This window comes from Natrix helvetica (genome assembly GCF_964273705.1).
Source record: "Natrix helvetica genome assembly, chromosome: 1".
In the NCBI taxonomy this organism is placed as follows: domain Eukaryota; kingdom Metazoa; phylum Chordata; class Lepidosauria; order Squamata; family Natricidae; genus Natrix; species Natrix helvetica.
This window is the reverse complement of record NC_138548.1, coordinates 338,644,361-338,669,414: the sequence shown is the minus strand read 5'-3', so window position 1 is coordinate 338,669,414 and position 25,054 is coordinate 338,644,361. Positions and strand designations below refer to the sequence as shown.

Genomic DNA, 25,054 nt, shown 5'->3' with positions numbered 1-25,054 from the left:
AGGGAATCTGGATGGGCTCTCGGCTGTCTACAAATCCTGTATGCCTGACTTTCAGACTCCCAACTGACCTCATAGTCTGACCCATCCTTTTTCAAAGAAGGGCCCAAAGCATGGCATTGCTGAGTAGAAATGTTGCAAAACATCACAGTGGACCAAACGGTCCCAAGACGGCCCCAAGGAGCATCAGGGCAATGCTCTGCTGTTGCATGTAGCTTGATACAAGTTCATTCCTCTTATTGCTTCCAGTGTCTAGAATTTCATCTACCTGCCTGGGTTATGTGATAATGACTTTTGTGGCGTGATGGATAGAAACATAAGGAGAGTATTTGTAGCTCGGGGTTGAAATAAGGAGTCCTTGGTTGATTGTTTTCTTGCAGACATTTCATTGCCCAAACTAGGTAACATCAGTGGTGGGATTCAACCGGTGTAACAACCAGTTCGCTTCGTGTGCCTACATTGCATTTGAAATCAACTTTTCCTGCAGCCCCTGTGAGTAAAACAGTAAAAGCAGTAAATCTGCTGCGCCGATCAGCTGGGCTTGCTCAAACAAAGGAAATATAGGACAGAGTAAGGCATGGGCGGGTAGGCAGGGCCAACTGATCATCGTAAATACCGGTTTGCCTGAACTGATCCGAACCGGCTGAATCCCACATCATCAGTGCCAGGATAAAAAAGCCTATTGAGTAAGCCAGATTTTAACCACAGCCATTATTGTTACAGCCTTAGCTCAAATTAAGGAGGGAAAAAAGAAGAGGGCTCTTTCAATCCCCAAATCATTCACTCAATTCATTATTGTCTCCCCTGGCATTAATTCTATCTATCTCACAAATTGTAAATGGACAGATTCGACAGAAGAAGATGTTTGTAGGCAGTGCTTGGTACCATGGCAGCAATCTTCTCCTAAGCCTCTACTTTCCCACAACTATCATTTACCACCAATGGCCAATTGGTCACCACAGAACAAGGTCACATTTGTTATTTTATTCAAACAGCTTTATAACTCTCCGACACTATGCAGAATCCAGGGCACTGGATATACTTTCAAAATGTTGGATTTCTGGGAGGACCTAACGCAGGAACAAGAATGTGGAAAGACTAGATTTGCCAAAGCATGCAATGACAGTTTTCTAGCAGTCTTGAGAACATGAAATAATATTCGAGATGAGAAAATAGCTCAATGTCAACTTCATAATCCTTCAATAAGACAACCACCTGGCTAGAAGGTGACCTTACCTGGAGACTATCTGAAATACTGTTCTAAGCAAAGGCCTCAACTTCATTGGCCCTGTAGCCAACAACACAAAACCCAGGTTGCACAATGTACCTTTCGATGCATTTTAATGCATTGACTGTTGGCCATTGCAACCCTCTCCTTCTGATGGTATTGCAGGAACACAGCTTTTGAGAAAAAAAATCCCACTCAAGCACACCAGCAGTGGAAGAGGCAAGTCCAGTGTATGTTTTGCTGCAGTTGCCTTCCAAATCTTTCCATTCCCCTGTAGAAAGCCAGCCAGAAACCCTCAACTGGAGCAGAACCCCAGAGTTATCATGACGTAGATTGGGACTGTCAAGGGACAGGTGTACCACAGAGCAGGGGTGGGTTTCAAATTTTTTTTACTACTGGTTCTATGGGTGTGGCTTATTTTGTGGGCGTGCCTTAGCAAATTTATGTTTCAGATTGGAGATGGGAAATAAAATATGCTGTAAAACCTTTTTAAAAAGGCCAAAGAAAGCAGCAACCCGAGCCGCGCCGAGCTGAATGCAGGAGAGCTGGAGGGTCTGGAGAGAGTGTGGTTTTGTTCGCTGCCTGTGAACTCCAGGGGGGGCAGCAGCTGAGTGAGCAAGCCAGCAATCTGCCGGCTGCCGAGCACCCTGCTTATGAGCAGGGACGTGCGGTCAGAGGAGGCAGGGGAGGCAGAGCCTCACCGCTCTCATCATGAAAAGAAAAAAAAAGGGGAAAGGGAAAAGGCACACGTGGTCCGATTCCCTGCCTTCCTGAGTCAACATGAAGGGGACCACGGAGCGTGCTCCGCTGGCTCGCGCTTCGTGGTCCCCTTCATGTTGACTCATGAAGGTGGGGAATGGGACCACGTGTGCAGGAGGCTGAGGCAGCCTGAGCCTCCTGAAATGTGGTCCCATTCCCTGCCTTCCTGAGTCATCATGAAGGGGACTGCGGAGCGCGAGCTGTGGGACCGCGGAGCCTCAGCCTCCTGCACACGTGGTCCCATTCCCCGCCTTCCTGATGACATCACCAGCCTCACCAGCCATAAACCTCACCGCACGTCACTGCTCATGAGTAAACTTGCTCATGAGTAAACTGCAGATTAGAGGCAGCTGGCAGATCCTGGCATGCTCGCTTGACTGCTTGCCCCCCCCCCCAGATCTCGCAGATAGCAAACAAAACTGCTGCCTCCTGCCTCCATGCATCGAGGAGGCGGGTAGGCTCAATCCCACTTAGGAGGCGGTGGTTGCGAAGCCTCGGGGCTCCCTGAGCAGCCCATGCTGCTTACCTGTGTGTAGGCACTAGGAGGCAGTTGTGTGGATGCATGTGGTGAAGACGAAGCAGGGCGAGTGTCGGAGTGAGCTGGTCCACTAGTGGAAATTTTTTGTAGTTCGGAGAACCGGCAAATAGGCTGGCCCCGCCCCTGCAGCCTCCCAACCTCCTAGATGATCTTCTTTTGTTGCCCTGAATAGGAGAATGGAGCTGGAAAGCAGGTTAGTGGAGTGGGGAGGGAATGGGGTTTTTGCAGTATCCTTCCCCTGCCATGCCCACAAAGTCACACCCACAAAGCCATGCCCACAGAACTGGTAGTAATTTTTTTTTAAATCCCACTGCTGCTTCTTAGGTGACCCTGAGAACACAGATACTCAGCTGACCCTGAGGATACAGATAAACCTCCAAATGCTTCAACAACTCTCAAAAAGGATTCAAACAAGCAGCTGACTGCAAGGTATAGAAATCCTTCCGTTCCCCACCATCCAGTCAGAGCTCAAGATGGTTCTTGGATGAGAAATGAAATGTCTTCAAAAAAACAACAAGGAAGTCTAGGTGCCTCCTGAAAAAGCACCTTTGGGATCTACCAGGAACCATTTATTGTGGTATCAAGCAGTCACACCTTGTATCTTCTATATTTATAGAAGACTTGGGAGGGTGGAGGGCTTTGAATCAATTGCACTGAGCCTTAGAGTGGCTGCAAATAATTTGTGTCTTCAACAGGTTGATCCTGAGGAGCAGTTGGGCAAATCAAGGGCCTCTTTGGTTCATCTATGCCTAGATCTAGGTTTCCCCCTTCCTTGGTTCCCAGGATGTATCAACGTCTACTAGTATTTTTGCTTTCCTATTGTATTGTCAATCCTAAAAATTAGACCAGACTAAGAACCCAATGCCATATTCTGCAGTAATTCCGGGATTACTTTCATTGTGCATTCACATTCAATTCTGAATGTGCTTCTTCCCTCCTTCCCTTTATCTACAGGTGAAGTAGGGAGAGGCTTGTATGAGACAGTTTTTCAAGATGCTTTCTTGGCCATGGCTCAAATCTCTCTTATCTAACCATTGCCTTGGTAGGAGATCTTCTTCCTGTCCTTCAGGGTTATTCTCTCTGCCTTTTCTGTATATTGACTGCTAGAAAGTAGTATGTGACAATTTTTATCCTTACTGGGAATTGCCAGGTTGCCTCTTCAGAATTGGTACAACAAAAACCATTATATAGGATATACACTATATGAAAGGGATGCAGTGGCTCAGTGGCTAAGATGCTGAGCTTGTCTATCAGAAAGGTTGGCAGTTCTGTGGTTCGAATCCCTAGCGCCTTGTAACAGAGTGAGCTCCCGTTACTTGTCCCAGCTTCTGCCAACATAGCAGTTCGAAAGCATGTAAAAATGCAAGTGGAAAAATAGGGACCACCTTTGATAGGAAGGTAACAGCGTTCCGTGCTCCTTTGGTGTTTAGTCATGCTGGCCACATGACCACGGAGACATCTTCTGACAGCGCTGGCTCTTTGGCTTTGAAACGAAGATGAACACCACCCCCTAGAGTTGGGAACAACTAGCACATATGTGTGAGGGGAACCTTTACCTTTTACAGTATATGAAAATAGGGAAATCTCCCTGTCATCTAAAAGGATGATTCCTTGAAGTTGTATCACGTGTCAGAATGGTACACCTTAAGCCATTTCCCCATGAAGTTGTGTAAAGGCTCATAAATGGGGCATGACTTAATATCACATATTCCTTTTTGCAAAATTTAAGGAATGTACCATTCTTATATATTTTTGCTTTCTGAAGCTTTGATTCTTTCCCTCTCCTTAAAAGTTTCTAGTACCACAGTCCGTACTATTGAAAATAAAGCAGAATTGGGTGTTTATGGAGGAGAAAATGACGAGGGTGATGTGTTATGTCCTGAAATGAATATTGGAAGGTTTTCTGAAAAATATATGCTAGGAGGAAAGGCAGTGTCAGGCCTGCAGCCATCTTTTCTTTTGGATATTTGGCCTTCCACCCTTTCGATTATTCTACTATGCATTTTCTAAAGTGGGAAAACGTGACAGGGTTTATACGGAGTTAGATGCTATGTAGCCATAACAAAATTCTTTCCAAAAAGCCAAGGTCATCCTTTGTCTCTGCACCTCTGCATCTGACTGGAACTGGATGGGTGGAACTGCCAGCATGGCAGTGGAAGATTGGACCATGTGATGGACTTGTGGGTGTGGGGGCAAGATCATGAACTTTCAAGTGGGTGGAGAAAACCGGGAAGCTTTCAGATTCAGGTTTTCCTAGATGTGCCAACATGGCTCTCTTAATAAATTGGAACTTTGAGGAATACTTTGCCTTGGACTCTGATTTACTTTTGGATGCTATTTGGAACCCTGATGGGCAGTGGACTTGATCCAAGAGAAATGTCCCGATAGACGAATTGTGGGAGTGTGTTGATGATCTGGAAGATGGCTATGAGGAAGGGCCTCAGGAGAGAGGGATAATGGAGAGTCATGTCAAAAATGGGGCAAATCAACCTGCTGATATCTGTTTGCCGCATATGGGACTGAAATGCAACGTCTAAATATGCTATAAATAGAAATGTAAATTATATGCACTGATTTTAATATAAAAAGTATGGACTGCATTTCTGCATCTTCAAATTATTGGGGCATGAAAGAGCTTTGTTTGGGCTAGCACTTTTGTGCCCATTCAGGTTTTGTCATTTGAAATAGAAGTCCCTGGATTTAAAGAAAGCAGCCTAGGACTATAAAGTTCCAACATTTTCTTTCTTTCTATTTCTTCCTAAGGAAAGATTTCCACCTGCTGGTTATAAGACGAAATTGCAACTTGTTGCTTTATCCTTGGAAAAATTAGAAGTGTAGAAATGTTTGCCTCTGAAGCAGTCGGTAGGAGTGAGGCTAGCCAGGGCAGCAGCTTTGTCTGAAGGTCCTGTTGCAAAGAAAGTTTATTATATTTTACACCCACCCCCACCCCCAAATACAGAACAAAGCTATAGGATGGAATCACAAGTGAGCTATTTCAAGCTTCAGTCTGTGGATTTCTGGAAAACCATGATAGTGCAGGGGTGTCAAACTCAATTTCATTGAGGGCTGCATTAGAGTTGTGTTTGATCTCTTGGGGCTAAGGTGGACATGACCAGCTCGACATCACTCGTGTCAGGGGCGCCTGTGGTGGCCTGAGTGCTCTGCCAGCGAAAACGGGCTCCCCAGCTGCGTTTTTGGCTGCGACGGCTTCCTTCAACCCACTGCCAGCAAAAACGGAGCCCGTGAGGGTCACCTGCAGTCCTCATGAGCTCTGTTTTTGGCTGCGACAGCGTCCTGCAACCCTCTGACAGGGAAAATGGAGCTCGGTAGGGTCCCCTCCTGAGTTCCGTTTTCCCTGGCAGAGGCACCGTGGGCTGGTCCTTTGCTGTTTCCAGGGTGGCCCAGCAGGCCAGATCTAAACGCTCCGGGGCCTTGAGTTTGACACCCCTGTGATAGTGGTTCCACTTATTTAACTTATTTAACTTCTTCAAGTTTATCTTTATAGTTTTCCACTCAGGGTTTTGGGTTGCTTTGGCCCTGCCTTTCTTGAAGTTGGCCCTTTCCTCAGGCCTTGGGATGAGGAATGGCTTTCTTTGGGAGGCTCCTACAAAGATGAGAGGATCAAACTATTTTCCAAAGCACCAAAAAGTGAGATGGGAAACAATGGGTGAAAATTAACCAAGGAGAGAAGCAATCTAGAACTAAGGAGAAATTTCCCAATGGGTGATAGCAATCAACCAATGGAATAGCTTGCCTTCAGAGGTTGTGGGTGCTTCATCTCTGGAGGCTTTCAAAAAGAGACTGGACAGCCACTTGCCTGGAATGGCTGAGGGTCTCCTGCTTGAGCAGGGGGTTGGACTAGAAGACATCTAAGGTCCTTTTCAACTCTGTTATTCTATGTTCTATAGTAGTCTTATATTAATTTAATGAGTTTTTATTTGTTTGTTCAGTCATGCCTTCTAACAGATTTTTTTAGTTGCTTAGTAAACCAACCAGAGTTGATCGACTTGGGTAGCTCTGTAACTCTGATAAAAGAAATAAATATTAAAAAAATGACATGAGACCTTGCACATATCTTCCAGGACTAAGATTTTATGACTGAACAAACTAGACCCAGAATAGAAGAGATTTATGGAAGTCAAACTGGTTGGACAAGACTGGCAGGATCCATTATTTTGTTAGGCAAATTCAGCCAGGTATCTCCATGAGAATCAAGAAACCAGAAGTAGTAGTGTTGCGGCGGTTCCGGGTTCGAGTTCTGGGTTCGAGTCCCTGCGGAGTCGCCAGAAATGTTGCGGCGGATTGGGGCCTAAGACCTCAATTCGCCAGGAATGGGACGTGAGACCACAAGGTTCGAGAGAAAACAGGTTTATTGATGCATTCGAGTTCAGAGCGTTAACACAGCAAAGTCTGAACTGTCCTGGCTAGGCCCAGGACAGGGGTTTTGTACCCACCTGATTTTAGGGGGGGTTTACACAGGCGTGTACTTCTGAGAAAAGGAGGTACTTGGGGGAGTATCAAGGGAGGTTACATACCATATTTGATAATATTGCATAGTATACATAAAAATGTGGAAAGCACCCTTTGGAAAAATACATAAGCAGAAGTGAAACCGTTGGCATCAGCACCCTCCTAATGCAACAATTTATTAATACACAAGCTGACAGATTCAAATCTTGTGCAAGTCACATCTGTTTCCTTTGTCCGTCTCTTGAAGCCTTTTGCAACGTCTTGTTTCCGCATAATTTGTAACAGTTACTGAGTAGCCTAAATCAAAGGTTAATAATATGCTGACTTGAATATCCTTCTGATCTAAGGGGGCCTAAGGGGCTCCCCTACCCTTCAGGTAAGGTACCTATTTACCTGCTGCCTCAGTAGGACATTTTCTATCCCCCCCCTACCTAAAAAGAGAAGACAAAACAGTTTTCTGAGCATGAATGACTTGAAGGATGAGATATTAGACACTATCAGGAACAACGGCATTTTGGAGAATTGATATGGGTGAAAGACGTGGATTGAAGCATGAAAACTGAGTAGTGTCAGGCTTGCAGCCATCTTTCTTTTGTATCTGAGGCCTACCACACTTTTTCTATTGTGGGAGAATGGGAGTGGGGAGTGCATGGAGTAATTTACTGTGTAGCCAAAACAAAATTCTTTCTAGAAAGCCAAGGTCATCCTTTGTCTCTGCACTGCTGCACCTGACCAGAACTGGATGAGTGGAACTGCCAGCGGGGCAGTGGAAGATTGAACCATGTGATGGGCTTGCGGGTGTCGGGGCAAGATCTTGAACTTTCAACTGGGTGGGAAAACCGGGAAGCCTTCGGATTTGGGTTTTCCCAGATATGCCAACATGGCTCTCTTAATGAATTGTAACTTTGAGCAATACTTTGCCTTGGACTCTGATTTACTTTTGTATGCTATTTGGAATCTGGACAAGTAGCTTCATTGGGTTCAATACAGTGGTGGGATTCAGCGGGTTTGCATTGGTTCAGGTGAACTGATTGTTAAATTACACCCCATCCCCTGCTATCCAAGTGGATCCGGGGTCCTGTGCTATGATGGAAAAAAAGGCAATGGAGTGGCAGGTGCGAGGGAATGAGAAGGCAATTTTCCCTCTTTCCTCTCCCTGCTCCTCCTCCTCCCCTTGTGCCAGCTGCTCCATTGCCCATTTCACCCTTGCAGCACAGCACAGCACCTAGGATCCACTTTGATAGCAGGGGTGGGTGGGTGGGTGTAATGTCACAACCGGTTCACCCAGAGTCAGACTGGCTATCATGGGAGGCTCGTCCCACATGTATGACCGATTTGGAGGATGGGGATGGGCCATGCCTCCCATGACAGCTAACCTGACCCTGGGAGAACCGGTTGTTAAATTATTTGAATCCCACTACTGGTTCAATCTATATATTTTATAAACAAGCACAAATATTTCAATGTGTCAATAGGTGGCAGAAGGACTGGCAGACCAAGGTGGAGAGGTGAAAAGAGGGAATCAACCTAAAATCCCTATGTAGCCACAATCTAAGTTCAACACCCCCCCACCCCCCGAGTGCCATTGACCCTTATCCAACTCGAACCAAGTGCTGATTGTTTGTTGACAAGATTCTTGCGCCATTGGCTGTTTAGCAACAAATCATTTAAATTGAACCTTCATATATGGACCTGGTCTTTCACACCTGACCCAGAATATTTTCCAAAGGAAATAACACCAGAGTACATAATATATTTTTCGAATGCTTGACAATTTAAAAAAAGGGATATGTGATGTAATAGTTGGGTATTATGAAGATTTTGGGGTTCAACCTTTTTTTAAAATATAGTGAAACTCTGATTTATCAAATCTTGATTCAAGAGATTTTGCATATAATAGACAAAATTTCCACATTGTTTTATGTGCACACACTATAATGATATCATTACACAAATTATATAATTGACATGATTTGCATCAATGTACTTATTCATATAATGACATTATTTTCCTAATTATGCCATCATGCCAAATGTCGTAAATGAATATGAATGTCGTATCATACCACTAGTTTGCAATTTAATTCAGTAACAGTCTTCATCTATTAGACATTCCCAGATATTTGTCTAAGTCAGTTTCAGAGCTAATGGCTGCTTTTACCCAAACAGCAAGTCATAATTTCATTATAATCCTGGTTGTTTTGGTAGCCAGCATGGTGTACTCAAAATTGGCAGCTAGGTTTCATGTTATTTTGAAGCACAAATATATCACAAAATTGCAATGGGAGATTAAAGCAGAATTTAAACAATGTAAAACAAACCAAAGAGAAATTCAAAAACTGTGCTTTGTCCAACCTCAACTTCCACTCCCAAATTCCTGAGCCTGCCAGTCTTTGCTTTAGCTGAAATATTAAATGCGGCTCCCAAGAATGAAACAATGTCCATCTCTGTCCTATGTTACATATATCTTCACCTCCAAAAGCTGTTTTTGAAGGATTTGCTCTTGTATTTGTGAAGTCTAAAATCATCACAGGACTTCCCAAAACAGTTCAGCTGGAAGTATAGGTCTGTAGTTCTTCATAACTCGTTACTTATATGTCAGAGTAGTGGTGAATGGGCTCCTACACATAGAAAAACTGACCTTTTTTGTTAGATTGGGTAATAGATACACACAGGCTTAACGGTAACAATAGCTCTTTATTATAAAACAACAAGTAAGAACAATGCAGTGAAGGTTGAGTGTGACAGCAGCCCTTTTATAGGGAGCTGTCAGACCCTTCGACCAATAGGATTAAACCTCTGTTCCCGCTGGAACAGACGACCTTGGGGGAAACCACTGTGGTTAGTATGGATATCTAACATCCCTCCCCTCTTAGATGGAACAGTCCTACTGGTAACGTAGTCACGTAGGTAGGCGGGCTTTTGGGTAGCTCTGCCTGACATGCGCAGTTCAGTAGGAGGGGTTTATTTGGACAGGTCGGACAGACCTGTTTGCTCCGCAGCTCCTCTTGGTGGAAGCTCCTGGAACCTTCCACAGGCGGCAGCTGGAGCTTCTGGAGCCGGTTCGCTTGGAGCTTGCTGCGGGCCTGCAACAAAACCAGATAAATTCCCTGGTACCCTCGGGCTTGAGCTGGCCGTGGAAGGAGTGAGTGTTTGCTCCGTTTGGGTAGGGCTTTGGCTAACTCATGCAGGAGTTACCTCTGGTTGTCTAAGAGTGGAGTTGGAGAGGCGGCCACAGAGTTGGTCAATATACCTTCTCCAATTCCTACCGTCCGCGAGCTCTAGGAGGTAAGAGCGAGGGCCGGTGATGCCTATCACTGTGGCAGGAATCCACAGAGTCCCCCCGGTGTAGTTGTGGGCATATACCAAATTCCCTATGCTAAAAGTCTGAATCTTGCTTGTGGAGTCTGGGGGCGATGAGGCAGAATAATTGGGGTGTAACTGGTCTAAGTGGGACCTTAGCTGGTGACCCATGAGAAGCTCGGAGGGGCTTCTCCATGTAGTGGCACTGGGTGTGATGTGCTGAATGAGCAAATAGTGGTCAACCCCGAGACCAACCGTGGTCCTAGAGAGGGCCTCTTTTGCAGATCTCACCATTCTCTCCACCTGACCATTGGAGGCCAGATGGAATGGCACGGTGTGCAGGTAGCCACTCATTCTTGGATCTCCCTGTCCATGTTAGGCCACCACACGTAACTCCTAGCCAAAGACTTCATCCTGACTATTCCAGGATGCCCTACATGTAAAGCCTCTAATACTGCAATGCGTAGTTTGGGTGGAACAATGACCCGGTCCCCCCACAGTAGACAGCCATTTACCACTGATAATTCCTCGCGTTTAGCAAGATACATTTTAAAATCAGCCCCAACAGGCCCCTTGGGCCATCCCCTCCACACCCAGTTCAAAATTTGTTTGATAGTGGAGTCCTTTGCAGAGTGACAGGCAACGTCAGTGGATGAGACAGGCCCAGTCTCCAGGCAGTCAATGAGGAGGACTGGTGTCTCGGGGATAGGGTCAGCAAGAAGTTCAGGCAGCGGGCAAAGGCTGAGAGTGTCAGCATACCCTAAAATGGAGCCAGGTCAGTGGATAAGGCGGTAGGAGTAGGCAGCCATGAAAATAGTCCATCTGGTCATGCGGGGTGATAACGATACTGGAGTAGGTCGGTCCCCAGCCAATAAGCGCAACAACGCTTTGTGGTCAGTAATCAGTTCAAAGTCCCATCCATAAAGGTACTCATAGAACCTTTTTACTCTGGCCACAGCAGCCAAAGCTTCACGGTCCAGCTGGCTGCAGTTCCACTCTGCGGCGGATAGGGTCCTGGAGTAAAATGCAATAGGGACTTTGGTTCCGTTGGGCATATGGTGACTGAGGACGGCGCCAACGCCGAACAATGAAGTGTTGCAGGTCAGTACCAATGGCAGGGTCTGGCAGTACTGGACGAGGAAAGAATCTGCTGACAGGAGTCATTTTACCGCGGCAAATGCAGCAGCCTTGGCTTTTTCCCAGGACCACTTTGTGTTCTTAGCCAGGAGACGGTGTAGGGGCTCAGCAACGGTGGCTTTCTGTTTCAGAAAGATGCTGTGGAAATTAAGGAGCTCGAGGAATGCCTGCAGCTCGGTTTGATTGCGAAGTGTGGGGGCGTCCTGAATTGCTTTGATTTTTTGTGTGGTCGGGTGAATCCGAGAGCCATCAATTAGGTACCCTAGGAATTCAACCCTTGGCATGTTAATTTGGCATTTCTCTTTTTTGAGACGGAGGCCTTTGTCTCGAATTCTAGCCAAAACTGTTCGTACTCGTTTTAAAGGTTGCGCCTTGTTTGCAGCCGATATCAAGTTGTTGTCAAAATAGGGGACGACTCCTGGAATCTCCTGCAAAAGCCATTCCATGATGCTTTGGAACAGTCCAGGGGCGATACTAATGCCGAATTGCAGGCGGTGACATTTGAATGCACCCCTGTGCGTCACAATGGTTTGGGCCTCTGCTGTAGCGCCATCTACAGGCAATTGTTGGTATGCCTGTGCCATGTCCAATTTAGTGAAAAAATTTCCCGGGCCTAATGAATGAAGGAGGTGCTGTACAATGGGTACAGGGTAGGCGCTTTGTTGTAGCGCTTTATTAATTGTGCATTTGTAGTCTGTGCAGATGTGGACTGACCTGCCAGATTTGACAGGTGTCACTATAGAGATCTCTCAGCATGCATGATCAACTGGCTCTAGGATTCCCTGGCCTACGAGCTTGTCAATTTTCCTGTCAATTTTGGGACGGAGAGCAAAAGGCATTCTTATTGGGGTTGTGTTGGGGTCCAAATTAAATGAAATTGGGGTCCCCACATATTTACCCAGACTGGTGCTGAAAGCATTGAATTCCTTAAAGATGGCTTCCGCGCTGTTGGCTTTCAAGGCGTTGATGCCGGTCATTTCTAGGCCCAGGGCTTGGAACCAATCTAGCCCTAGGAGGCTCTGCAGGTTGCCGCTGACCACTGGCACTGGGAGTTTTCCGCTGAATTGCTTGAAGTTCACCTGGAAGGTGCCTTGGCCCAGGATGGGGAACCAGTTTCCCTGGTAATCGCGGAGGCAGATGTCAGGGGTGCGAAGGTGCTGCTTCATGAGGCTAGGGGTAGCTTGTTTCAGGGTAGACCACGGTATGATGGTCAGTGATGACCCAGTGTCGATCTCCATCTCACATGGAGAGCCCTTCAGCTTTTTTGGCCGCCTGGTGCGGACTTGTCTGATCAATGTGTGGTGGTTGACTGTTGTCACCCTCTAAACTCCATGGTGGCTTCTTCCAGGCCCCTTGGCTGGGCGTCTGCTGGTGCCTTGGTGCGCCTCTAGGCTGCCAGGCAGTGGCAGGGAATTTGCTCCGGCACACCTTGGTGATGTGCTCCCTTTGCTCACAACGCTGGCAGGTTGCGTCGTGGAAATCGCAAGCCGATCTGGCATGGTCTCCTCTGCAGCTAGCACAAGGCAGGAGATGCAGTTTGTATTTGCGCACCAGCTGGGAGCGGCTACTGTGCATGCGGCAGCTGTCATCTTCCTCGCACTCTGAGCTCTCGGGCTCTGCAGCCTTGCGATGTACACTTGTACTCTTTCGCGCGTCTTGTGGAGTGCTTTGGTGCTGCAGAGTCTCAGTCGATTTGACGGCTGATTCTGACACCCTGGCTTTGTTCAAGGCAATTTGCAGAGTGAGATTTGATTTTGCGAGCAACCTCTTCTGTAAATTAATGTCCCGTACACCACATATTATGCGGTCTCAAATCAGCTTGTCTAAGTCTCTGAATTCACAGTATGCTGCGGCCTTGCGGAGTGCAGCAACATACTCGTTAATCGACTCACACGCCTTCTGATTCCTGATGTTGAATTCATACCGGTGAACGTGCTTGGATGGCTTGGGCATGTAATGAGTCCTAAGCATCTTCTGGAGCATGGACCAGGCAACTGATTGGAGTGGTGTCAGCTCAGAGAGGTCTTTTGCCATCTCGAACACTGGGTCATACGGAGTTGGTGGGGCGTGCATGACCATTTTGTGTTCAGAGGGCATTTTGAGTTTGCCGCTCAAAAATGGCTGCTCGAAGCTGCGCTGAGCTCCAGGCTGGATGTACTTGCTATGCTCTTTTTGGTTCACCTAGTTGCCTTCCAATCCCACCTTCGTCGCCTTGGAATGTCATTGTTAGATTGGGTAATGGATAGGTACACACAGGCTTAACGGTAACAACAGCTCTTTATTATAACACAACAAGTAAGAACAATCCAGCGAAGGTTGAGTCTGACAGCAGCCCTTTTATAGGGAGCGATCAGACCCTTTGACCAATATGATTAAACTCTGTTCCCGTCGGAACAGAGACCTTGGTGGAAACCACTGTAGTTAGTATTGTTATCTAACACTTTTGGTTACTCCATTTGAGACCAGCAGGTTGATGTGAATTAGAATTCAAAACCTCAAGGATTGAAAACAGTCATTTCAAATTCACTAACCCAGATTGTTAGGCAAAGTAAAAAAAAAATCTGTTTGATAAGACCACAGTTCATTCCTGTGCCAAAATTCATTTTATGCTACTCCATCTTCTTAGGGACGCAGCCCTCCATTTCCAGAACTTCGGGCCATCCATCATACTTGTTTGTCTCCTTATTGTTTTTCAAATGCTGTAGAAAAAGAAAAAAAGAGAAAAAATGAGGCACTTGCTTTGGATAGTTATACTTTTCAACAAATAGGAATATGGATTCCACAAAACCAAAGCATTAACTTCTTCATCTCAGTAGCTAGTAGATATTTCTTCCTAAGAAGAGGTGGTATTCAGCCAGTTCTGACAGGTTCTGGAGAACCAGTAGCGGAAATTTTAAGTAGTTTGGAGAATCGGTAAATAGGCTGGCCGCGCCCCTGCTGCTTCCCAGCTGATCTTCTTTTGTTGCCCTGAATAGGAGAACGGCGCTGGAAAGCAGGTTAGTAGGGAGGGGAGGGAATGGGGATTTTGCTGTAAACTTCCCCCAGGAGTAGGGAGGGAATGGGGATTTTGCAGCATCCTTCTCCTGCCATGCCCACAAAACCACACCCGCAGAACCGGTAGTAAATTTTTTTGAACCCTACCACTGTTCCTAAGTATTACACTAGGTAGTCCTTGATTTATGACCACAATCGACCCCAAAATTTATGTTGCTAAGTGAGAAATTTTGCTCTATTTTACAACTTTTCTTGCCACATTTATTAAGTGAATGACTGCTGTTGTTAAATTAGTAACATTGTTGTTAAGCGAATCTGGTTTCCCCCTTGACTTTGCTGGTCAACTGGTTACAAAAGGTGATCACGTGACCCCGGGACACTGCAACCGTCATAAATACGAACCAGTTGTCAAGCATCCAAATGTAAATCACATGACCATGGGGATGCTTTACCTGTCATAAGGGTGAAATACGGTTTATAAGTCACATTTTTCAGTACTGTTGTAATTTTGAATGGTCATTAAATGAACTGTTGTAAATTGAGGACAGCCTGCAGTTTTAAGAGCAACAGGTTGCTAAAAACCCAGATTACAATCACGTGACTCCAAGGTGGTGGTGTGGCATTTTGGGATGCTCGGAAGTGCTTTGCAGGCTATAAATTACTCTTTCTGCGGCCATTGTTAATTCTAACCTTTGTAACTGAACGGTCGTAAACGAAGATTACCACCAGAGATAAAAGACAGAGATAGAGGAAGAGCAATAGAGAAACTTTAGCTTCTACGAGAAAGAAAAAAGCAGGAAAGCCAGCCACAGGGCAATATTGCTGAAAATCTTAATTCCAGAGGGGCGAAGGAACGTGGGTTGGATTCAGAGAAGCAGAAGAATAAAAAGTAAAAGAGTTATAAAAAATACCCGAGTCCTAGGAAAGTACAAAGTATAAGAAAGGAACTTGAAACAACACACCTTGATTGTGCTAGGTATACATTGAAACAGAGGGGGGGGTCCTTGGACAGATTCTGCTACCGTACCGTAAACCAGGGGTGGGCTTCAAAAGTTCCAGCAACGGGTTTGCTGCCCTGTTGCTGGGTAGGCATGGCCATGGTGGGCGTGGCATAGTCCGCCTCCTGAACCACGGCCGGGAGAGGGGAGGCGTTTTTTGCCCTCCCCAAGCTCCGGAAGCTTTTCTTGAGCATCTGGGAGGGTAAAAACTGTTTTCCCCAGGCTCCAGAGGCTGGAAACAGGCCCGTTCCAGACTTCCGGAACCTCCAGTAGGCCTGTTTTTTGCCTCCATGCAGGCCCTGCACTTACCTTGTATGATGAAAAGACCACGTAGAGACTCCTGGGAGAGGTGGGGTGGGAGGGATCAGGTGGGTGGAGCCAGCCAGGGGTGGCATTTGTGGGTTCACTTAACTAGGCAGAATCTTAGCTACAGAATCACCTGAACCCGTGTGAACCCCCAGCAGCTCACCCCTGCCCTAAACCACATGATAGTACATCCCAAAATACTCTTGTTTTCTACCTTTAGCTAAATCTAAGGGCTGACAAGAATACCTGCCAAGGGAATTTACCCAGTTTCGGGAGCTGACATTAACAGAGGATTTCCTCTTTGCCAGGAAAGGGGATTTCCTGTTCTGCCGTAGTCTTAATAGTCAATGGATTGGAGGGGGGTTAGGATTTTTTGGATTCTGCCATTTTCTTAAGTAACCAAATAAGATCACTTGGGATTACAGTACACAGCTATTGTTACCACAACGCACCTGTTCAAATGGACTTTTGTTTTTGAGTCCGCTCCCACCAAGGAATATCCAGTTGTCTCGAAAACCCATCTGGGAAGCGTATTTGCTTCCTAAGTCAGAAAATAACTTCCGGGCTTCATCATTTAGCCTGAGAGACAGAAAATCATTTTGTCTTTAATACAGCAATTTAAAGTGTGGAGGATAACAGCAGCAGAATTAGCAAATTGATCAATTCAACACTTCACAATTCAGCTTTTCAGAAGATGGCAGAAGAAAATGGTGGGATTCAAATAATTTGACAACTGGTTCTCTGCCCTAATGACCAGCTGGGTAGGCATGGCTCGGTGGTCATGTGACTGGGTGGGTGTGGCCAACTCAACATCATCCATGTTGATGGGTGCTTCACCTTAGCTGTTACAATGTAATAAGGGTTAACCGGAGAGTCAGTTTCTGTAAGCAGGGGAATAAAGATTAGATTAGAAACAACGCCAGAGTGCTTCCTTTCAACTGGTTCTCCCAAATAGGTGCAAACTGGCTCAATCCCACCACTTCACCCATCTATACAATGCTAATTCAGACTGCAGATAGTTTCTCCTTATTTTCTGTCGACCAAATCTGTTGCATAAAATATTTTCTCTTTTAGCTATTTCCATTCATCCATGCAACAACTCTGTGGTTCCCAGAGCCAAAGGTTTTAGGAGCTTCCCTCTCCATCCAGGCAGGCGGAGAAGAGAAACACCCTTAAATTTTCCCTTTGTAGGCTGTCTGTCTCTTTTTCTTTGATATTTTGCAGGAAACTATCAAAACAGGATGTTTTGAATTGAGATTCTGAATCAGTGGTAGGTTTCAAATTTTTTTAGAACCTCTTCTGTAGGTGTGGCCTGCTTTGTGGGAGTGGCTTGCCAGAGCCAAACCAAAGCCCGGGATGTTACACCATATCCATCTGATCAGGACATTACACCACAGAACTCAGGAGGTTACAACGCAAAGGTTCAGGATGTTACAACATAGCCAACACCCCAGGAGGTTGCAGCCAATGTTCCCTCTAATTTTTTTTCAGTGTGAGCAGAAAAGTATATAGTGTTTGAGCGGCACATTTTCATGCCTGAGCAGCACCTGAATTCTTTCACAGGTGTCATCTAAGTCAACAACGAAATCTGTATTATTTGAAACTCAAAAGTTATGTTTATTCAAGGTACCCGCTTAATTAAAAGTGTTATATAGTATCACTTAACAACGCTCCTGCTTAGCAACCAAAATGTTGGGTCAGAAACTCTGGCATTTGAAGCACGCAAGTCTTAAAGCTGTCAAGTTACAAGATCCTTGCATCCCTAACCCTTTAGGGAAAAAAGCCCCAAGGGGTCTTCAAACCTGACAGCTTGAAGACTTGTGGACTTCAACTCCCAGAACTCCTCCTCCAGTCATGTTGGCTCAGGAACTCTGGCATTGAAGCATGTAAATCTTAAAGCTGTCAAGTTGCAAGACCCTTGCACCCCTAACCCTTTAGAAAAAAAACAACCCAGGGTCTTCAAACCTGACAGTTTGAAGACTTGTAGACTTCAACTCCCAGAACTCCTCCTCCAGTCATGTTGGCTCAGGAACTCTGGCATTGAAGCATGTAAATCTTAAAGCTGTCAGGTTGCAAGACCCTTGCACCCCTAACCCTTTAGAAAAACAACAACCCAGGGTCTTCAAACCTGACAGCTTGAAGACTTGTGGACTTCAACTCCCAGAATTCCTCCTCCAGTCATGTTGTAGCGACGTCATATGCGTGGATCTGCTCCATCTTCGGTTTTTTTCACAGGGGGCAGGGCTGCCGCTGAAGATGCCGATGAGCCCTTGCCGCCACCAGAATACCAGCTGCCACCTCCTCATCCTCCTCCTCCAACAGCACCACCACATTTGGAGTAAAGCCGCCAAAGCTCCCGCTGGCGCCCCCGCATCAGATATTCCGGTAGCGGCAGGGGCTTTGGGGGTTTATTTTAGCCACAGCGCCAGGCGCAAGCAGCTAGGATTGGCCGCCCACAAAGGACTTCCCCGGGCTTGCTTTCCTGAACTCAGTAACCCCGCGCTCATCAAAACAAGTCCGGGGAGGTCCTTTGCAGATGGCCAGTTCTAGCTGCCTGCAAAGGACCTCCCCAGCCTCCGGCGCCTGTGACAATACAAAACACTGTGCGGCAATTGAAAACTGCTGCATGGTGTTTTCTTGCCACCTGCGCAGCCGCACAGCCGCGCACCTTAGAGGGAACAGTGGTTGCAGCACAGGACTCAGGATATCACTGCAATAGAGCTCAGGATGTCATCACACAGCCCATTACCCAGGTCGTTACAACACAAAATAACAATAGGCACACAGCCAGTACCTCAGCCACACAGGATGTTACGAAACAGCTGACTAATCAGCAAACACCAACTCCATCAACTAATCAAGATGTTACCACACAGCCAACCGATCCGCTTACAGCAACAAAGCCAGCATTCCACACCCACCCTCCAATATTTATAAAAAGACAGCAGCTCTGATCACATTTTGCTCGCACAAGCATGAAGCTGAAAGCACCAGCCTGAAAATGGCGAGTGGAACCTTGTCGAAACGTCGCTAAGATACTCTCAATCTTACATGGGAAAACACCCGAATATGCCACGATCTGCATACCTGTATCCATGAAAATCTACGAATACATACACACATACATATACACACACACACAAATTGCCCATAAATTGCTTTAAAAGTAATGCTTATTACTTTTCTTTCTGTACTATATAAATAATAAGCAGAGCAACAAAGAAAAACACCTCTGGAAATTACATTATAAACAAAGGAATTCCATCATAATTGACTGCATTTTTTGAAATTTGTCCTTTTTCTTGCTCCTTTGTTGAAAAAAAAAAAGACAAACCGAAATACAGATATGCAACACATTATCAATAATCTCAAATGCTGCCAAAAGTGAGTACATATCATTTTACTTTCCAGTTTTGTTCAATTATTCCTTTAGCCAAATCCATGCTGCCAAGACCTACAGTGCATGCCATCTTGATCAATTTTGGAACTGTGGCTCTAGCTAAGAGCAATGCAAGCACCTTTCAAACAACAGTTGATCTAGAGTCATAGTAATAAATCTGCCAAGATTAGTCCAAAACATGATGATAATAGGACAAGACCAAAACAAGGAGTTAACGTTCCTATTCCTGAGTTAGACATTGAGTAACAGTACAGTATGACTAACATTTACTAAGCATTTTTTGAGATATCCATTATATTTCAACACTGTTATATTCATGTCCTGTTAAGATCCTGGAATCATATTTATGTGGTACAATGCAATCCTTCACTGCTTTATCAGAACAGGATATTCAAGTTTGTTACTTCAAAGGCCACGGAAATAGTATAAATATCCTTGATTTCCTTTGACTGTCTATAAATCTGTTTCTGGTTTAGGAACTACAGAATCTCCAACTACTTCAAAAAGTCAATTTATGAAATTTATTCCATAGTTTGCATGTCAATTGAAAGTAATGTGATTATTCAACATTATTCAAGATGGACAGTGATTAATATTTATATGTATGAGTATAGGTATATACATATGTATGTATATAGCATGTCTATATGTGTGTTATGTATGTGTACACTTTTGAAAGCAGGCAACAGAATTTCATTTTTAATGTGTGCCAGTGTGTCTTTAATAAAAATGACAATAAAGGTTATCTTACCATGTTATCTCTTAATAAATAAAATAACATAGTGAATACGTTCTCTCATAATATATGTCAACCTTGAGGTTGTATTCATCTTAGTTGCGTTCATGTTATTTCATATTGTTGGAATTCATTGTTGCAATGTATTTTTGTATAACAGCTATAATAGTATTCAGCCAGTAGATGGCAGTGTTTACAAGTTTGAATCTATGATATATACTCTATGTTCTTTTGTTCTAAGTAGAGTTTCCTGTTTCCTGTTACAGTTAAAATGGTTAAGCAGTAAAACACCTGGTGACTGTACACTCTGTTTGAGCTGTGGTGCTATATATTGAAGGAGTGTATGAATCAATATTGGCTAGTTGCTTTTATTATGAATTGCTTATGTTACTATATAATTTTTACTAATTAAACCAATATTTGCCGTTTGCTTCTGATATGTTATACTGCTAGAAATCATTTCTTAAGAATTAAGCTTTGTTATTGGCTTCTGCTTATATTATTGTATACTGTCAGAAATTAGTTGTTTTCTAGCCTAGCAAATTGTAACCTTAATACTGGATGGCATTACTGGAAATGTTATGTCATTGCTGCATCTCGCTTCTATTCTTGGCTTCAAAGCTAGGCACATCCTTGAAAACATAGAAGAAATTGTACACGGGAATATCAGGCTGCATAGACAAAGGAACCAAACTAGGGAATTCTCCTGGCTCATAAATCCTTAAAGCATTCTGCCGAAAAACAACTTGGCAGAGGGGAGCTGCCACCCCCTATACAAGGCTATTGGAATACTCCATAGATAAGGTAGATAGAGACAGGAGCTTGAACAAAAGAACACTTTAAAGATTAGGTTGGTAATGACTCTTTGTATCTAACTGGATAAACTTTGTTTCTACCTGCCTAGAATGTATATAATAGTCTGAGCCACTCTTGCAGTGTGTGGCTACTCCTTTACATGCATTTGTTTGTATGTTTTGGATAAAGTTTGTCACCCAGCTTTTGCTATGACCATAAATAAAAGTTGATACTTTTTGCAAGCCTTGTCTGGAGTCTCACTCTCTTTGGCATTTTAGTGGTTCGGGGAAATCGCTGGAACCTTACAATATAAACAGAATTTGTAGCACATATTCAATATACAAGGGAATTCTAGACCATCTGTTTTGTTTTCTCTGCATCAGAAGGATATTAACAATTGAGAACTTGGTCTTAGTGTATTTTGAGGATCACATAATGCTTACATCACTAATAAGAACTTTTAAATATGGATCTCCTTATGTATTATTTCTATGTAAATAAATTACACCACAAGATTAATTAAATGAAAGAAGTACTTCAATGGTTTACTTACTTTGTTGCTGGGTCATCATAAGAGGCAAGGAGTATAAGGGTGCCTTTGCTAATTCCTTTCATAAAATCTAGCAAATGTTTAATATCTTACGGAGAAACCAAGAAAAAAACTTTGTAAATTACTTGTGAACTTCTGACATATATAGATACTATAACTAACAATGGAGATCACAGTCTTTCTTAACAAATAATGTAATACTCCCCCCAAGATATAAAGCAACCAAATGCTATAGGTCAACTTGTGCTTTCCAGATGTTGGCTACGCTGTATAGAATTCTAGAAATGGCATCTGGAGAAGGGTTCTGTATACAAGAATAATCCCATAGACTGATCCAACCTGCTTTGCTTTGAGATAGGCATAGTAGACTACAATGGAAATAGGTACAATAGACTACAATGGAAATAGTACAATAGACTACAATGGAAATAGGTACAATAGACTACAATGGAAATAGTACAATAGACTACAATGGAAATAGGTACAATAGACTATAATAACTATAGAAATCCAACCTGGAGGTTACCCAGTTTATGAGTTTTAGCCTGTATTCATAAGTTACAAGGAACTACAGAAGTATAATTAATATTAACCAATAATATAAACTAAACATCTCAACAATTTATTTGCTTTATGGAAATTTTCTTGAACTTTCAACTCCCCTTAACTCTCAGAGTTCCACTATTAATACATAACGGATTAACAAATTCACATACCTCCAGAATACATGTCAAAGCTATCTATTTTGATGAGTTGTCCCGTGGTTCCTGGAGATTTTAAATGAAACACAAGTTTAAATGAAACATGTTTATAAAGTACCTGCACTTAGTTCAGTCTCTGGAATGATGGAAAAATGAAATAAAAATGTCAAAGGGTAAAATTAACTGCTTTTCAAGAGTGGAACGTGTTTTCAATATGAGTGGAAGTATATGATAAGAATTTTTTTCCAGTATTCTTTGCATTGTCCCTTTTGTCCTGTTGCTAAAACTGCTAAAGACAGGTTTTGTGCTTGTTCTTGGAACATGGCCAAAATCTACAAAACGGATACAGATCATTTTAAAAGAAATATGCATTCAAAGTATGAGGAAACATGTAAAGAAGGATGATAAGTTTTCCAGGATGTTGAAAACAACTAATGAGAATTACTTCTTATGGGCAAACAATTCTCCTGCTTTGCTTCTAACCGAAAAATCTTGTAGATTTTTGAATCAATACTCAAGTGACACTGAATCCCAAAGAAGGTGAATATGTAAACCTGAAAATGTTGCCACTTTTTTCTAACAGTATTTGAATCTTCCAGTTATCAGAATATAAATTGTGTATCCTTCACGAAAGTAACTCAATAATCAAATACTGCAAAAGCTGACTTCAAGCAATTTGTGGGAAACTCTAGTAAATATTTAACAATATTAACTATTGCTACAGTCACGCCTATGGACAATTGCTACAAGCAGGAGCTGTAGGATTTCTTCCTCTTCAAAATGGTGTTTGTTAAATTGATAATTATTTGTAAAATGTCATATTTTGGGCCCCAAGGCTGCATTCTCCTCCCTTCTGTGAATTCAGAGGCCTCTCCAAATTGTACTAGCGTAAGTGTCAGACCTGCAGCCATCTTTTCTTTTGGATCTTTGGCCTGCCACACTTTCTATTATTCTACTATGCATTTTCTATTGTGGGAAAATGGGAGGGGGGATTGTTAGATGCTGTGTAGCCATAACAAAATTCTTTCTAGAAAGGCTAATAGAATGATTTAGAATAGGATATAAAAATTTCTTTATTATTGGATATATTGAAGATGATATAATGAATCATTATAATATAAATGGATACATATTTAGAATATCTTGTTTAAAATGGAGAAACAATAGTGATAATCAGACAAATGAAGTATAATAATAATATCAGTGACGTGCGGTGAGGTTTATGGCTGGTGAGGCTGGTGACGTCATCAGGAAGGCGGGGAATGGGACGTGTGCAGGAGGCTGAGGCTGCCTCAGCTTCCTTCCTGCACACGTGGTCCCATTCTCTGCCAAGGATTTCCTGGGTCCCCATCCTAACCGAAGATTAATCAAATCTGACCCCCCCCCCTCCGCCCTTAGTTTTCTTGGAATCAGCCATGGCCTTCTAAGTGCTACGTTCAATATCGCATCACAAAATAATAATTGTAAAAAAAATACATCTGCTTTTTCTCTCTGTCACTTTCAGCAGCGCAATTCTTAACAAGGCGCCAGCCATGACTCGGTTTCCAGGGTCCTTTCGCGAGCGAGCTGGCAGGGAAATGGTAGCCGCCAGTCCGAAAAGTCCATCGCACTTTCCACTTTTGCGAGCAGCTTCCTGTAAACCCGCCGTTGCTCAGTGCGAGGAAGGGAGCTGCTCGCGCATGAGCATTCGCCCTGGAACCATGAGCTTCGGCGTCAGAACCCGACAGAAGGCGGGGAATGGGACCATGTGTGCAGGAGGGAGGCTGAGGCTAGAGGAGCCTCTTACACCTCCCTCCTGCACACATGGTCCCATTCCCCGAGGCTCCTCAGCACTTTTTCCCTTTTCCCTTTTTTTCTTTTCATGATGAGAGCGGTGAGGCTCTGCCTCCCCTGCCTCCCCTGACCGCACGTCCCTGAATAATATATACAAAGATATTTGATTGACAATATGTGAATTTTGATAAAACGCAAGTAATGACTATGGAAAGGACATAGAAAGACCTTGTAACCAATCGACACACTGTATGCAGTTGAATAGGTTTTTATGCTATATGTTTTGTGTGTTTATGTTTGTTTGAAAATAAAAATAAAAAATCTTTCTAGAAAGCCAATGTCATCCTTTGTTTTTGCATCTCTGCACCTGACTGCAACTGGATGGGTGCAACTGCCAGCATAGCAGTGGAAGATTGGACCATGTGATGGACTTGTGGGTGTGGGGGCAAGATCTTCAACTCTCAACTGGGTGGGGAAAACTGGGAAGCTTTCAGATTTGGGTTTTCCCAGATGTGCCAACATGGCTCTCTTAATAAATTGGAACTTTGAGCAATATTTTGCTTTGGACTCTGATTTACTTTTGGATGCTATTTGGAACCCTAACTGTAGGGCTGTCAAACTCCCGGCCCATGGACCAGATGCATCAAATGCTGGCCACACCCGTGCCTGGTTTAGAGAAGGGGGAAAAAGTCCCCAATGTGATGCTGCCGTGACGATGTGCATTTGACACCCCTGACCTAGTGGACATTTTGAAAAAACTCTTGAATGAGGAATACTTTAAAAGTTTGTTTTAAATCCTGAAATAGATTTCATACAAGTTCAGAAACAAAGAGAAAACACGATTTCAGAAATAGGAAATATCAAAGCAGGCCCACACACTTTGCATCATTCCCCATTTTCCATTTTGGTAAGGCCTTACTAAAAAAAAATGTCATGCTGCACACCCTCAGACCAGCTAATAAAGACTGCAATTCTCTTCTGCTGAATTTTGCATCAGTCGACTCAGAAAAATGTGTGGCAAACAACGACAAAAAAAAAGCATACTGCTATATGCATACTATAAACCCCCTTTTGCACTGCAGCGACTACTTGAGAAACTACTAAAGGTATGAATAAAGCGGGTGACCTATTTGTGATTCGCCCATGATCAAAATCGCACACAGCACAGCCACCTTTGTTGCCAGCTCAGATATGCTTTCTGATATCTAAACAACAGTGGTGGGTTCCGGACCCCGTCGCAACCAAGATGCTGCACGCGGGGCCAGACATCCTAGTCGGGCACTTGCACTGCACACGCATGCTCACACCACCGCCCTGCGACACCCAGCTGCTTGGTGGAGATCACGCAGGCACCGCATGCTGTGCACAG

The 25,054-nt window shown here is 44.0% G+C and overlaps 1 protein-coding gene across 3 annotated transcripts in view; it reads right to left on the bottom strand.

Annotated features, from left to right (window-relative positions):
• Positions 1-9,685: 9,685 nt before the first annotated feature.
• Positions 9,686-25,054, bottom strand: part of FAM3D (FAM3 metabolism regulating signaling molecule D) — a 42,237-nt gene continuing 26,868 nt past the window's right edge. For 2 of the 3 annotated variants that reach the window (XM_081934367.1, XM_081934368.1), the window contains 4 exons: positions 21,928-21,978; positions 21,215-21,299; positions 16,183-16,309; positions 13,707-14,131 (listed from right to left, as the gene is read on the bottom strand). In XM_081934367.1, coding sequence (XP_081790493.1) covers positions 14,042-14,131; positions 16,183-16,309; positions 21,215-21,299; positions 21,928-21,978 — 353 coding nt within the window. In that variant the 3' untranslated portion in view covers positions 13,707-14,041. Of the gene's footprint in view, positions 9,815-13,706; positions 14,132-16,182; positions 16,310-21,214; positions 21,300-21,927; positions 21,979-25,054 lie in introns of those variants that run through there. The other variant, XR_014173688.1, reaches the window with a different exon arrangement.